This window comes from Branchiostoma floridae, chromosome 16 (genome assembly GCF_000003815.2).
Source record: "Branchiostoma floridae strain S238N-H82 chromosome 16, Bfl_VNyyK, whole genome shotgun sequence".
Lineage (NCBI taxonomy): Eukaryota > Metazoa > Chordata > Leptocardii > Amphioxiformes > Branchiostomatidae > Branchiostoma > Branchiostoma floridae.
The window spans coordinates 12,818,290-12,834,211 of NC_049994.1; the positions used below are offsets into that span (position 1 = coordinate 12,818,290).

A 15,922-nucleotide genomic window follows, 5' to 3' on the forward strand; every position below is an offset into this window, starting at 1 on the left:
GTGCTCAAACACACAGTAAATTTTCAACTGAAACATAGAAATCAGCACCCAAACAAACAACTCAATAAACAAACAATGCTTTTTCACTATTGTACCTCCAAAATTAACCTATTTTGGTACGCCTGAAATGCAAAAAAGTCCACCCAAAAGCCGTCCGAAATGAAGTAAACAAACCGAGAGCCGCCATTTTGTTTTATGTACAGCAGCGCCCCTATCTTATTTGGGGGGAAATGCAGACTTGACAGCACTTTTACTGGTAATAATGTTGCATGTGAGTTTTTCCAAGGAGGTTTTATCAAATTGCATCTAATTTTTTGCTAACAAACAATTGTACATGTAACAAAAAAAAAGATAATTAATATATGGTTTATGGTATAGTACTTTTGGTTGTGCATGTATTTTTTGGGGGAGTGCAAGTATTTGTATTTTTTTCCATCTGCACCAGTTGACCATGAAATGTATTTAGTCTGTATAGATTTTTATTAACTCAGAGAGCCAATAATTCCAGCAAGGTTTTTATTCTTATTTCTATAGGCAAACTTAGATAAAATTTGTTGTTGATTTTTTTTCTAACTAACATGATCAAGATGATAGAAGTTAAGTTAGGATGCTTTGCCCAATGTTTTCTACATTTTTCATGGTAACTTGCCTCAAGTTCCAAGCAGGAAATAATTATGATTTGGAGTTGTGTATACTGTTCCACTTGTTGAGCTTGAAGGCAGACTGTTGGCCCTTGGTAAGGGGTCCTAGTGGGGACCTATGCCCAATGTTTTGTTGGCAATTTATATCCTTGTATAAGAGTTAGTTTCTGTGTATAAGTGATAGCTTTCCCTAAAGCAGAAGATGAAGATTATGAGCCGGCAAGATGACATCAGAAGCATACAATATAAATGTACATTTCTATGTAACAAAGTGTATGGATAGATATTGACATGGACACCACCACAGTTCCCAGCTTAAGAAATAATGCTTTTGGCCAATGTGTTGCCAGTTTTCAAGCCAGGTACCATGTCTAAAAAAAAAAAAAAAAAAAAAAAAAGATTATCCCTACCTACCGACCCTAATTTTTTCAGGACTGTTACAGGAAACACAACATTTTTTTTCCTAGGCCTTATGAACAATTAGAAAAAAATAATCATTATGATGAGATATTTCTTGAATCATCATCATCGGTCGACGTGATCAAACATGTTCGCACATGTTTACACACGACGGGGTTATACCGCCCCTTACGGGGTGACATACCCTTTCTTGAATACATGATTATTGAGATTCAATAGCTCAGGTAGTGTTACTGTTGCTTGATGAACATACAATATACAGCATCTAGATGCAGGCAAGATACATGTATGTACCAGCCTGAGGGTTCTTAGCATCATTCCTTTGTTCCTTCCTTTAAAAGAATTTTGCTGCTGGGGACGGACAAAGATTTTGCCCATTCCATCCCCTGTGATAGACAAAAATTTGCATATAAAGATATTAATTGATCCAAGCTGCAAAATTTACCCCGTAAAATAAAGGAAGTAGTTTTTCAAGGGGTCTAGATTTCAAATTTTCTTGAGGAGCATGCTCCGGACTCCCCTAGCATCACTGTGCCTTTTAACAGGATTTCCATTCAAAATTCAAGGGGGGGGGGGGGCGGAAAAAAGGCTACAACACTGGTATTAGTTACTCCAGCTGAGACTGTCAGTGGTATTTGCATGCAAATAACCAAACATTAATGTTATATCATAAATGTTTCCCTCCACAGACCTGAATGAGTGTGCCTCCCCCGATAGCCACCAGTGCCCAGCCAACACTGACTGTGTGAATATTGACGGCGGGTATCGCTGTGCCTGTAAAGCCGGATACCAGCCTGACCCTACTCTACAAGCTGTGGATGGGAAAGAGTTCTGCATAGGTAACCATAGTGTTAATTTCAATACCAGTCATAATGTACATGTATGTCAAAAGATTTCTCACTGGGGGATAGAAGGTTAACACTTCTAGTTCACCTTTATCCGCAGGGTAACCTATATCCGTTATTTTGAAAACACTAGTGGGCATTAAGGGATGTTAAGTCGACAGACATGGTTTTAAATTGCAATATTTTCACTATGTAGAAAATATAAAGATAATTACTGTTGAACGTCTATAACTTGATGCCCATAAATAACCCGTTTTAAAAAGAACAGATATAGGCTACCCCATGGATAAAGGTGAACTAGCGTTACCCCCCTCCAAGAGTCTGGTCATTCTCAACTTGATGGATGCATTATATGTTGTATCAGCAGGACTAGAGTGAAAATGTAACATTTATATAAGGGACATGTAAATATACAAACATGTAGTACTGTGTCACTTGACTCATAGTCATACAAAACAAAATAAAAAATCAACAAATAAAAGTGAACTTAGGTATTGTTACCTTACTTAACCCTGTATGAAAATACATGTATCACCAACACCAAACTTTAAGATGAATGCTGTACTAAACATTAATTTTGGGGGGGATGGGTCAACTACTCTCCCATCCCAGCCAGCTGTGGTGAGGTCTGCCTTTATTTGGTGGGTGTGAATTGTAAGGGTCTGAAATGGCAGTCATTTAGTGCTTTGATCACCCAGACTTATGTCTGTTGGGAATAAATGAGTTTTAATACCACTGTTGAAAAGGCTACACTTGGTTCTTAATTGTGATAGTACCTTCCCTGTTTCAGCACTGGACCCATGTGAAGACAACCCGTGCCAGGACACTGAGTACTGCTATCTGAAAGAAGACAGAACCTCAGAATGCAAAGGTGAGTGTGCTATTTGGTAATTTCTACAAAACATGTATTTTCAAGTTTTAGGTTGCATTTAATTACTAGCTAATTTATGATGATTTTAATACATTGTATCATGTAGAAAGTGTTTATTTGTGCTATCCCGGTACATGGTATACATTATATCTACCGGTTGTCTTTTCCTTCCTAAGCCATGCAGTTTTACAGTCATTATGTAATGAATGCCCATGTACAGTAACTCTACAGCCTTTCTTGATGGTTTGCCAAAGAGAGGTTATTTGCATTTTGTTTAGAAGTTTTAAAGTCTTAATTGAGCTCACACTAGTTCACCTTTATTTGCTGGGTAAACCTATTTGCGTTGTTTTTAAAAACAGGGTGTTAACTTGTATTTAAGGGATCATATCAAGTCGACGGACAGTGGTTTGAAACTGCAATATTTCAAAATTATTTTTTTAAATATTGCAGTTTAAAACCACCGTCAACTAAATGATGTCCTTCTGTACCCTGTTTTTAAAAACAATGGATATATGTTACCTTGTGGATAAAGGTGTGTTATAGCCAGAATGAAGCATTATTTGCCACTTACGTCCTGTCTCTTCTGCACACAGAATGCCCGTGCTTGAACGGAGGAACTTGTGTGACCGTCCGAAGGGGTGACAATTACCACTACTCATGCAGGTTCGTGTTTTCTGCTTTTAATACAAATGTATTACACAGAACGAAACAGCTGTTGAATGTTGATAGTTTTAACAACTGCCACAAGTACATGTAACACAATGCATGTAGACCATAGTTAACTAATTGACAACAGTTTCTGGTGCAATACCAACTGTTTCCTTGCATTTGGTAGGTCATGAGTTCGATCTCTGACCAAGTCATACCAAAAACTTTAAAAATGGTACATGCTGCTTTCTCTGCTTTGCACTCAGCATTTGGGAGAGTAAGTACCATTGAACACACAGACCACTGACAGTGGAATAAGCCTCCAGTGCTGTAGTGGTGGCCCAGTGCTACAGAACCAGAGATGGGCAGTCTGATCTAATGCACCACTTTGTTAACAACGTTAACAGTCTTAAAATTTCTAAATGTTCTGCAACTTCAATCATGGTTTCCCTTAGATAATCTGGTTAATACATTATTTGCCAGGTTAATTTGATAATTTTATGTGAATACTGGACAATAATTATTATTGAAACACACCAGGTTGACATTTGTTTACATTAATTTTTGTTAACTTGTTTTTTTGCAGATGTCCAGGAGGTTACTCAGGAGATGAGTGTGGAAGCCAAACAGGTGAAGATTCATAATCTTACAGAATGATGCCATGCATGAGCCATGTATATCATCATACATGTACATGTCATGCAGAATGCTCAGCCATTTATACAGAATGCTCGGTCATTCAAAGTCTGGCCTGTGATAGTGCAGGAGGGCTTGGAGCCTAAATTTATGCTGAGGCTCCATAAGCTAAAAGTGGATAAATTTTCATAAACTCAACTTCATAGGATTTCTTTTATTCGTTCACAGAGTACTCTGAGTGTATCTCATGTGTTGACAAATGTGGTTTGTCTCTCTTCCTCCAGTGTTCTTCATCACCACCATCGCCTGTGCGGCCGGGGCGGGGCTTTTCCTGATCATTCTGATCATCATAGCCGTGTGTGCCTGCTGCAGGTTGGTAGCATGATATACAATGTTAACTGGACTGTTAGGCCTCTACCAGGCTCTACATGTTGCTGGAAAAATAGTAGAAAACCAGAGAAAACACATGTGTCAGTCCAAAAAATACAATTACATGTATGTCGCCAACTACATGTAGTAAACTACTTTTTGGCAAGCTAACTTTTTGTATCTGGTGTGTTCTTTGATTGTCTATTTCAATTTCTACTATTTTCCCAGCATCCCAGCCTAGTAGAAACTACACAGTCTGTTACATACTGGTGTATCTCTTAATAGTCTCCTGGTCCACTGATGCTAGGGCATGTGACAGTAAAGTCTAAATATCCATGCAAATGTCAACATTCAAACCTCAATATTCCAATGTTTTATGTAGATGTATACAAATTCTAAAATAGTGTGATGAATTGCAAGTCTTTTATTTCATGTATGTCAAGTCAACACATTTCAGACACGATTGAAGATTGATTGATTAATTGATTGCCTTCCTTTATTTGTGTACATGGGATTCTACATAAAAATTATATAGCCTCAATTTGCATTCTTGTGAAGTCATCACTCCCCATGATGTTGACCTTCTAATCCAACCTTACAGGAGGAAGGACAAAAGTCAAAGTAATGGTGCATTGCATCATGGGGTTGAGTCGTATGGGGATGGAGGGTGGAGGCCGGGGAAGCTACGAGCGAACTTTGACCTAGACAAACACATGGAAATGCAGGAAACAGAGCCGAAGGTAACGTGGCAGGGAGAGTCGTCTGTGGGCTGGATCAGAACAATACACTGCTTGTCGATTTCACTTTATTCTTTAAAAATTTGGCACTTCCATCAAATTTTATCTGAAACCAAAACCACGTTGAATGGAAATGCATATATTTGCAATAAAGCATTTCTATATTATATTCTTACGTTTTCATAAAAAATGTTTCTTTCTAATCTGTACATTCACCTCTAAATAGTCTAAAGGGATTTGCAAGAAATTGTAGCAACACAATACATAAGGTACCCAAGTGACTGGAAAATTAAGTCAATGGTCAGATGTTTCAAATGGCATCCACTTTCTTTCCTCAGATGTAGCAGATGCTATCTAAAACGTCTGAAAATTAACAAACTTGCTCCAGTAACCGAAGTATTGTGTATCTTTTTTGTACCTTTATGTCCAACCTTCATCAACAGAAATGATAACAACTTTGTACATCACTGATCCAGCCCAAGCAGAACTGACTCAACTGCCCAAATTAACAGCATTAAGTTTTGAAACTAACATCGACCTGTGGAATGTGTGTCTCTCTAGGAGAAACCGTAGCAAGAAGGAATTGGGGTTTAACCATGACGTGGTTGAAATGCAGCCCAACGTTTACTCTGACGTCACTGAGGTTTGTGCGTGTAATATGAACCAGAGATTCCTGAAGCAGAGATTCAAAACAGTTCTTCTGCCAATAGTACACTAGTGTTAGTCCCCCGTCACACATTCATATCCAGACCATGTTTAGGAGTTAAGCCCCTGTCACACATAGCTGACCAAGGCCAGTCCCAACCTTCTCCAGGCCATGGTTAGGAGTTAAGCCCCTGTCACACATAGCCGACCATGGCCTCCCAACCTTCTCCAGACCATGGTTAGGAGTTAAGCCCCTGTCACACATAGCCAACCATGGCCTCCCAACCTTCTCTCTCCAGACCATGGTTGGGAGTTAAGCCCCTGTCACACATAGCCAACATGGCCTCCCAACCTTCCCTTAACCTTGGTTAGGAGGTAAGCCCCTGTCACACATAGCCAACATGGCCTCCCATCCTTCTCTAGACCATGGTTGGGAGTTAAGCCCCTGTCACACATATAGCCAACATGGCCTCCCAACCCTCTCCAGACCATGGTTGGGAGTTAAGCCCCTGTCACACATAGCCGAACATGGCCTCCCAACCCTCTCCAGACCATGGTTGGGTGTTAAGCCCCTGTCACACATGCAATTATATTAGCCCATGAGACAAACTATGTTTTCTGTAAAGATGATGGAATGGCCATAATTTTTGTCCATGATAGTACAAAAAGCTGATGGTCAACTGACGGACCCAATTGCAATGTAGATGGTAGAAGTATTGGGGCAGGTGTTGGTGTCAAGTTGGGGTCATCACCATGCAGTAAATCAATATGGTACTGGCAGACTAACTGTTTGGAATCTCTGCTTTTGTATCTCTAATGGTGGCATATTGCTTGAGCCTATGTTGCTGCCATAAAAAGTCAAAATGCTTCCAATTTCTTCTTGTGGTACTCTTGTGCTTGTTGGTTTCTGTGTTGTTGCATTGTGAGTGAAAGTCACAAAAAGATAATGTTAAGTGTATGAAGTATCAAACTATCATTTTCATAATTAAATTTGAAACAATTTAACATTTTGAAATATATATAAGAACATTGATTGAGCTACATGTAAGGTTACATGTAGGAATAAATGAATGCTCTGAAGTTTTTGCATTATGTTCACAATTGCCACAAAAAGTATTCAATTTGTTACCTTCTGAGTGAAAGTCAGATGAAATGAATAACAGTATGAAGTATCAACTCAGCAGAATAATGAATGACTGTTTGTTTCAGGTCTTTGTATGTGTTTGTGTTTGCTTCTTTGGGGATGCTTTGCATGCTTCAAGTTAAACAATTTGTTTTTATTAGCCTGAGTACCATCCTCCGTAATGGCTGCTGGCTCAGTACTTTCATTGCTAATCTGTGTTTAGCAAGCAAAAGTATTAAGCCAGCGATCGCTACAGATGATACTACTCAGGCTATTTTTCTATACGAACTGTTGTTTTCTGTTGACAATGTATCCTCTGTGTCCATCACCTCCACAGCATCGGCTGAGCGGAGACGAGGCGGCGGACGGTGCCACCACGTTCGGGAGTGGACACACCAACAAGGCAGCAACCGGGGACGACGGCAAACAACTGGACATGGATTACTTCTAGCATATCTGGAGATAGATTAACAACACTATCTGTCTTCTCACTATAGTCAATGGTGCCAATATTAATGCTAATGCTAGTTCACCTTAATCTGGGGGTAGCCTATATCCGTTGTTTTTAAAATCAGTATTTAGGGATGTCAAGTCAACGTACAGTGGTTTTATATGCAGTGGATGTAGGTTAACCTGCAGATAAAGGTGTATTAGCATTGTATTCAGACACGTTGATCTGTCAATTTATTTTCAATGTTTTATAACTATAAAACTGACACTCAAGGCTGGTCTGATCTACCTCTATCTTGTTTTAAGTTCAAATAAGATGGCAGTGAAAAACTGAACGGTTTTCATGAAATGACGACCGGACCTTTTTCAGTGACAGGCTCCAAACCAGAATTGCTTTCTTTGGTTTACATGCAGGTTTGAGAGAAACACATAGCAACTAGACATATTTTCTTTTTCATTATTTTGGTCAAATTATCTTTAATTCTATGCACATTATAATCAGAGCTTCCATAGGACTCACATTTGATTGACACTTAGTGTTACAATGTTGAATTCTAAATGCAAAAGTTTCCATTGAAAACACAGTCACGTGGTTACTACTTAAAGTTTCTGACAGCATACATTTTGCTTCAACCTGTCCTTAAGAGCTGTCCTTATTATTTCATTTTTTCTGATAGCAACTTTTCAAGCACAATGAAAATCTTATTCTGATTTTGGTTCGAATCATAGCTAGGTCCAGTGTAGCAAAAATGAAGAATATTAGAGTTTCTTTTTCAATTTCATGCTTTAAAGACAGTTTTTCGCATCTTACCCCTTTGTCGTAATTGCTTATAATTCAAAGTCCAACTGGCACTTAGATAAATGGAATGGGAAAAAAATGTGCAAGTGTGCCAATGTTTGGAAGTGACCATTGCAATATCTACAGCTTTACATGACATGCCTGTATCATGTACAGTGTAGTTGGTGCAAAGATAATTAGCAGGTTGTTAAAGGAGTTAAACTCACTTTCAAATTGATTATTTTGTAAAAGCTTCCCTATGGAACACAGTTAAATCAATGGCGTTTTGGTGCCAACTTTTTCTTGGAGATATAAAATCTGCTTAGCCAAATAGTCTTGTTTAGAGGGTTTAATGATTGTACAGATGATATAAAATATGCAATGATCTTTGGGGTGTCTTCCACATGTGAAGCAATGTAGCCAGGCTGTGCTATTCACATGATATCTGTTTTCTACGGTGATTGGATGAAATCCATGGTTTTACTTTGTGTGTACAGTAGTTCAAAATTATCTTCTTCCCCTGGTAACTGTCATCTGTTGGTTAAGTCCCTGTGGATAATATGTCAAGTTGTCAACCCCCTATCCCACCTGGTTAGCAGTTTGTAATGAGGTTTAAGGAGATGGGAAAAGGTGTCACAAGTGCCAGTGTTACAGTAGTCCATATCCTCTTCTAAACTGTCAGCTGTTTAGTGAAGTCCCTGTAGATAATATGTCAAGTTGTCAACCCCCTATCCCACATGGTTATAGTATAAAGTGAAGAGATGGGAAAAGGTGTCACAAGTGCCAGTAGTGTAAACATTGTACTTAGTGCCTGTGTCATAGATAAAAGTTGTACTTAGGGGAGAACCATGTGATATTTTGAGGTGAAACTTCTTTGGAATAGGCCTTTTATTCCAACATATCATACAATATTTCAGATTATTACAGTCAAATGGTCTCTCCCCATACCACAATTTTTAATCCAAAGTTCATGCAGTGCCTTATAGTAACTAAAACCATTTTTATTCCAACTAATGAGATTTTAGAGGGGACATTTCAAACTTGAATACTTTTTAACCTAAAAGAGGCCAAATAGACATATAGAAATTATGTATTTTGTAAAGTTTTGTTTATTGACACAATATATACTCTGGCCATTCTAGTTTATGGTTGTAAGGAAATTTGTTAAAAACAATAGTATAGAGAGTCCCTGTTTTACTGCATCAATTTTGAAATGTCCCCTTTGTACCAGTTGCAGGGCCAACTGGCATTTTATAGACAGTTTAAATTTTGTGCAAATATCCTCTGAATGATGTTAGAAATTGCTTTCCTCCAATGATTTGTTGTTTTACTGAAATATCGATCCTCCTTTAATTGTAACTTGTGGAAATTGAATGTTAATTGTTAAACTGAATTTAACAATAATAATTTGACTTTTTTTCATTTTCTGCTGGTAAGTGGCTCGCCTCTGACCATGTATTAACAATTGTTAAACTTTACTTAATCTGTCATTTTACATCTAGTGTCTTAATCAGTCTTTAAATTACAAATAGCAAATCATTCAGGGAGAATTTGACAGCAATTCGACATTGCAATGTTTACTTACAGACATCAGATAGCAAACCTTGTGTCATATGTAATAGTTTACACTTGTCTGTTGATTCTGCAAGTAGTCTACTTTTATAGTTTTTAATCCTGGTTTAAAAAAAAAACTCCTTGTATTTTGGGGGTTTAGCATGCGCTTGTAGTTATTGTTCCCTTGAGAGAATGCAAAAGGAAAACTTTTCCTGCATCAAAAGATTTTGTTGGGGAGAGTGTGACTGTTTCCCATGATGCATTTTTGTTTAGCTAAACTCTATGTGCACATGTGTTGTTATGGTTTTTACCTTGTTGCAAAGAATTAGCTATGATTATATAATTGATAATGATTATATTGCTTTAATTGTTGCAAAGTGCCTCGCACAAGGAATGCTTGCAATAGAAATGATTTGTTCTTGAATACATCTTCAAATCAGGAATTCTAACGCTTTCTGTAGTTTGCTAGGGTGATAACGTTAGTCTCTAGGATTGCATTTTCAAGTTTTAGTTTGATTTTTTAATGCTTTCTTTCACATAGTGTTTTGACAGCATGGTTGGTTGTGCACAAATTTCAGAGAAACATGTAAGAAGAAGATGGTACTTTTGTTGATAAAGTACAAAATACTATTTATACTCTTGACACTAAAACTGCTTTTGGCAAAAAAAGTAAATGAAGAATCAGCGGTGTGGAATAAGGTGATGTTTTCATGCCATTGTGACAGAAGCAGCTGTACATTTGCTGGTATTTTGGTGTTAGTGTTGAAGAAAGATGTATAAATTTGTCACTTTGGAGATAAATTGCAATAAAGTTTGTTGTTTCCGATTTGCACTAGGTCTTGTATCTTTATGTGTAGTCTAATAAGGCCTACTAATCCTAAGTTACGATCAAACATGATTTGACTGTAGCTTGTTACTAGCAAGCTTGTTATCAGCATAGTGTGCACCTGCACACGCTTCCAATAACGGTATTAACAATGTCTACGCTCGCCAACGACCTCTAGCGATATTAATAGAAACTGCAGCCAACAATTTACTGCGGGTTTTCTCACTTCCTGTTTAGACAAGCTCGTGCCCATTGACGACAGCGCCTTTTCTTAGAAGGGTAACGGCGAGTACTTACGCGTAGGCAACCGGAAATGTGACTTTATAAAAAGCCTCAGCAAATCGCCTGACCTTTAAATAGAGAGAAAACCACTCGGAACACAGGCGCACAACTCGTGGTACGACTCTTTACAACAATGAAGATGCTAGTATCGCTCGTCATTTTAGCAGTGATTTCTGCAACATATGGTGAGTAGTGATGTTATATATTTCCTTTGGCAGAATGTGGTGTTCGCTACCGGTGATAGTCAAGGAGATTAAACAAGATTCTTTTAACCTCCTTGCTATAGTGAATTTGTATGTGCGTCTTCGTGTTGAATGTTGAGGATGGTTACTGTATTCATGTGTCAGTGGCTTTAATACGATATTAAAACTTGTGACCGTCTTTGACTAGTATGTACTAGTATGTCCATAAATACGGAGAGGGCAGAAGAGACTCGGGAGCTTAGAATACAGACGAATACCAGGCTTAAGTTGGATAGGATTTAAACAGTTTCATTCGTGCTCTATCCGAAACTGGGCTTTACTCCAACTATCAACTGGGCTTTACTCCAATAATGAGGCCCCTTAAGCTCGTCACCAGTGAATATAGCCTGGTTACCAAACCCAGCCCGATATCAAGTATTTATCGTGCACGAAAGATTGAGGTTGGGGTATGGTATCAAGGCTACAGTGAATAGTGAAATTGGTTTATATAAAAGGCACAGTCAATGCATTTTTTTAAATATTTGCGGTCCACTACATATAGAAATATGCTATCAATGCACGATATACCTTAAAACAAAATGGCAGTTTTTTTTTCTTCTTTTCATGCCAAACTTTCTTCTATCGTGGAAGAGATCATAAAAATACACACACGGTTGGAAGTCGAGCGGGGCAGTGTTTCATGCCATGTACGTGAAAAGTGCACGTGGGCGATGGCACATCTTTATGGGGTTACCGGAGGTCATGTTGTTATCACTTGTGGTCTGTAGAAAATTACTGACACTTCCGGTGAGCGGTAGCATCTTCCTGACGGTTTCGGAAGCCCATGGGCCTTCGTAAAGACTGTCAACATAACAGTAATCAACATCATGACAAGGCATGATGGCGAGCTGAACTTTTACATAAGAGACATGTAAAACCTTCTCTCTTTCATGTTCTTTCTTTCTCTCTCTCTTGCACCCACTCACTGTCTCTCTCTCTCCAAGCTTCTCTTTCTCTCTTTCTTTCTATCTTGCTATTTATCTACCTCATAAGCACAAACACACGCACTTGCAAATACATCCCGATTAAATACAGTAACAGGATGCCAAGCTACATATTGACCAGGAAGGCTTGTGATGTAGTCACAAGACGTGCAGTCAAAGCCGCGTGATTCCAATATAACCAGCGCTCCTCCAATGTATACAAAATGTACTTGGATTTCGTGCCTAAAAAAATCCAAAGTTGCCAAATCCGAGAAACTGCTTTATTTGCATCTTCGAATAACATCTTAGGCACACCGCTAAATGAACGCACAAACTGCAAGTGTAAAGATAGCAATTAAAAGCGCAGAATGACGTTAAAACACGTCGGTGCAGAAGCATACATCTGCATTTTTATTATTCTTTTTTTTTTCAATTTATTTTGTTTGGAATGTAATTCTACCGGAACTCCCTGCTCTGTTGCGTGCCAGGGGGAACGACAGGGAACTGAAACGTTGTGCCTTGTCATTCATCCGTTTTCCTGACTCATACACGAACAGATAATGATAGTACAGTCTCTCTCTCTCCCTCTCTCTTTCTCTCTCCCTTCTCTCTCTCTCTTAAGCTTTCTCTCTCTCTCTCTCTCTCTCTCTCTCTCTCTCTCTCTCTCTCTCTTTCTCTCTCACTCCCTATTCCCCTCTCCCCCTTCTCTCTCCTCTTTCGTCAACATCTAGAAAGAAATGGACTATTTCTGAATATGATGCGTAGATGAAGGTTAACATACAAGTAGTAAGAAACAGTGCAAAAGTTATTAAAGAAACAGGCTAGTTTTGTAAACGGGCAGACTTTTCAGATAGCATTGTGAATCGTATGATGTGTTAACAGTAGGTAAAATCCCGCTCTCTCTTTACCGTACCAGGTCAGGGGGCCCCTCGGCAGAAGGACGGCTCCTGCCCGCCGGTAGACCTGGACTCCTTCGGTCTGTGTGCGGACCTATGCGATGCGGACGGGGACTGCCCTGGCGAACTGCTATGCTGTCCGAACGCCTGTGGCGCCACCGTGTGTCAGGAACCAGTACTGCAGACCACAGAGGCACCGCCTGAGCCCCCGACAGGTACGACAATCAAATATTCTTCTTCAATGGCGGAATTTCGAAGATCATAACGTTTTCTTATATCACCTAAGCTAACCATGACATGTTCCAATATTCCCTCATAATAGCTGATTGTAGCTATAATGCCTAGTCTAGTAACGTTACATTTGCTATTCCTGAACGAATGAACTTTGCTCGCAAAAAAAGTTGTTCAATGTAAACCTATATGGCAAGAAGAAAACGTTGCCTTTTACTCATTTATATATAAAGTCACAGTAGTGAAAAAGATTTTTTAGAAATGAAAAGTGAATGTGTGTGATAAATACCGAGGCTTCTATCGCGTATTTTAGTGTGTGAGTGTGTGTTTTTTTCGCGTGAAAACCGTACAAAATAATCTCCAAGTACACCCTACGGTACCATAAGATAGTATCAAAAGCTAACAGTGGAGTGAAGCCGGACTAGGAGTGTGTATGCTCCAATAGCCTCTGCCAACTTTTCTACTATCTTATGCAACCGTAGGATCTGCTTGGAGATTAGTATACAAGAGAAATATACAATACATCTACTTGGAGGTGATTAACAGTAACCTTGTGCCTGTAGATCCATGCCTTGAGGTGACGTGTGTGCAGCAGGGGGCGTCATGTGAGGTCATGAACGGTCAGGCCATGTGCAGGTGTCCCTCCGACTGTTCTCGGTAAGTGTGTGTGGGTTTGTGTGTGTGTATGTGTGTGTGTGTGTGTGTGTGTATGTATGTGCGTGCGTGTGCATGTGCGTGCGTGTGCGCGAGCGCGCATGTGCGCGCTTGTGTGCGTGTGTGTGTGTGCATGTGTGTGCATGTGTGTGTGTGTGTGTGCGTTCGTTCGTTCGCAGTACTCAATTCGTATATGCATTTCTATGCATTGCATGTTCCCAACCCTGATTCAAGTTTTAAAAAAAACATTGCACATCAACACGAAGAGAAACTTGGATGCGCAGTGGAAAAAACAAAAGCTGCTTTCGATAATCCAAATCACCCTGTTGTACAAAATATCTAGCAGAGGGTGGTTTCGATCCACCGACCTCTGGGTTATGGGCCCAGCACGCTCCCGCTGCGCCACTCTGCTCTCATAGGTAATATTTTTCACATACGTTTACTCAATGTGCCAGATTGATTTCGACATTCCCACCGCTTGTTGCATCAGCTTGATCCCTTACTCATAGCTGTTGTGTGTGTGTGTGTACGTGTGTGTGTGTGTGTGTGTGTGTGAATGCGCGTGCGCGTTTGAGTTGGCGTGTGCGTGCGCGCGCGCGTTTGTGTGTGTGTGTGCATGTGTGTGTGCGTGCATGCGTGTATCTGTGCATGTGTGTGTGTCACGTGAGCGCGCGCGCGCGCGCGTGTACATGTGTGCGTTTGTTCGTTCGTTCGCAATACTCAATTCGTATATGCATTTCATTCGTCCCGGGAGCCTCAGCTCCCCCCCCCCCCTACTTTTGCCCCTCGCGGGGTCATTTGGGGGTATATATGCAGATGCAGATGCATTTCTATGCATTGCATGTTCTTCCCAACGCAACTCTGATTCAAAAAAAAATATTGCACATTAACACGAAGAGAAACTTGAATGTGAAAAAGAAAGCTGCTTTCGATAATCCCAAATTAACCTGTTGTACAAAATATCTAGCAGAGGGTGGTTTCGATCCACCGACCTCTGGGTTATGGGCCCAGCACGCTCCCGCTGCGCCACTCTGCTGTCATGCGAAACTTGCGTATATATCTAAGTCCGTATGAGGCGCGCATGGAAGTATTTGCCTCCACCAGGCCCCACAGGTCGTTGGAAAAACAATAGAAATCAGACAAACGTAAACAGGTAACATGTCAGACGAGTTACCTGGGTCGCTAACCATACTTCTCGATCAGCTATCTCAATCTGGCATGTTATGTATCTATATTTGTCCAATTTGTACTATTTTTCCCGCGACCTGTGGAGCCTGGTAGAGACTAAGAGCTTCATACGCACCTCAAAAGGACTTGAATATATACGCATGTGTGACCCCACCTTAAATCAATGTGCCCGATAGATTGCAACATCTCCTCCGTTTGTTACATCAGCTTGATCCCGAACGCAGGGCCCGCCCACAGCTGGCATGTTCCCAGGATTGTTACCCGCAGGTTGGCCATTCGGTGCAAAGATTATGTCCTATATAAACCTATGCATAGATGTTCTGTCTATTCAACGGTTGGGGTGTTAAAACAAAAACTAAACACGAGGAAAAACATTTACAGTGTAATCAATAATAAGCCAGTCTTTTAACACTCCTTGGCGTCTACAGCTACAACGTGTTGCTGTACAATTGTACGTACGTAATGTCATTATATAGATGAAGAATGAAAGTCGATCTGTGGTTTACTGATATTGTAAACCTCAGTGTCAGTACGTGTGGTGGATGAAGAAATTCAAGTATTTCGTTCTCCTTCTTAACAAACCTAAGACCGATATCAAAACTTTCCAGAGCGCTAAAATTGCGAAGATTTTTCGAAAAACGAAACAAGATCAAACATGTATTTATATATGATAATCAGATAAGTTTTGTTTCTGCATCCCCAGGTTTGGCCAGTCCCCAGTGTGTGACATGTCGGGGAACTCTTATAACAACCAGTGTGTGCTGGACGCCGTGGCCTGTCAGCTGGGAATCACCTTGGAAACGGTCACGTGCCCACAGCCAACGGGTGAGCATGCGTATTGTGTCGGAATTGTTTTACTGCTGTATTACTAAAAAGGGTAGTAAAATTATCCGAATGAAAGCTCATCTATGTTGGTAAATTCCATAGTGAAAATTTAAACTTTGTTCCAACACAAGGGAAGAA

The 15,922-nt window shown here is 39.9% G+C and overlaps 2 protein-coding genes and 2 non-coding genes across 4 annotated transcripts in view; 2 read left to right on the top strand and 2 right to left on the bottom strand.

The window, feature by feature from the left end:
• LOC118432784 (fibrillin-2-like) overlaps positions 1-10,546 on the top strand; it is a 32,864-nt gene extending 22,318 nt beyond the window's left edge. The window contains exons 18-24 of the mRNA XM_035844404.1: positions 1,751-1,900; positions 2,697-2,777; positions 3,371-3,440; positions 4,012-4,055; positions 4,346-4,433; positions 5,032-5,170; positions 7,273-10,546. Of these exons, the coding sequence (XP_035700297.1) occupies positions 1,751-1,900; positions 2,697-2,777; positions 3,371-3,440; positions 4,012-4,055; positions 4,346-4,433; positions 5,032-5,170; positions 7,273-7,386 (686 nt within the window). The 3' untranslated portion in view covers positions 7,387-10,546. The remainder of the gene's footprint in view (positions 1-1,750; positions 1,901-2,696; positions 2,778-3,370; positions 3,441-4,011; positions 4,056-4,345; positions 4,434-5,031; positions 5,171-7,272) is intronic.
• A 294-nt stretch (positions 10,547-10,840) lies between these two features.
• The window catches only part of LOC118403153 (WAP, Kazal, immunoglobulin, Kunitz and NTR domain-containing protein 2-like), an 8,671-nt gene continuing 3,589 nt past the window's right edge, over positions 10,841-15,922 (top strand). Inside the window, exons 1-4 of the mRNA XM_035801673.1 lie at positions 10,841-11,010; positions 12,907-13,101; positions 13,681-13,774; positions 15,663-15,784. Coding sequence (XP_035657566.1) covers positions 10,959-11,010; positions 12,907-13,101; positions 13,681-13,774; positions 15,663-15,784 — 463 coding nt within the window. The 5' untranslated portion in view covers positions 10,841-10,958. The remainder of the gene's footprint in view (positions 11,011-12,906; positions 13,102-13,680; positions 13,775-15,662; positions 15,785-15,922) is intronic.
• On the bottom strand, positions 14,112-14,183 carry Trnam-cau. Its single transcript has one exon. It is a non-coding gene; the product is annotated as a tRNA-Met (tRNA).
• On the bottom strand, positions 14,736-14,807 carry Trnam-cau. The gene has a single exon. It is a non-coding gene; the product is annotated as a tRNA-Met (tRNA).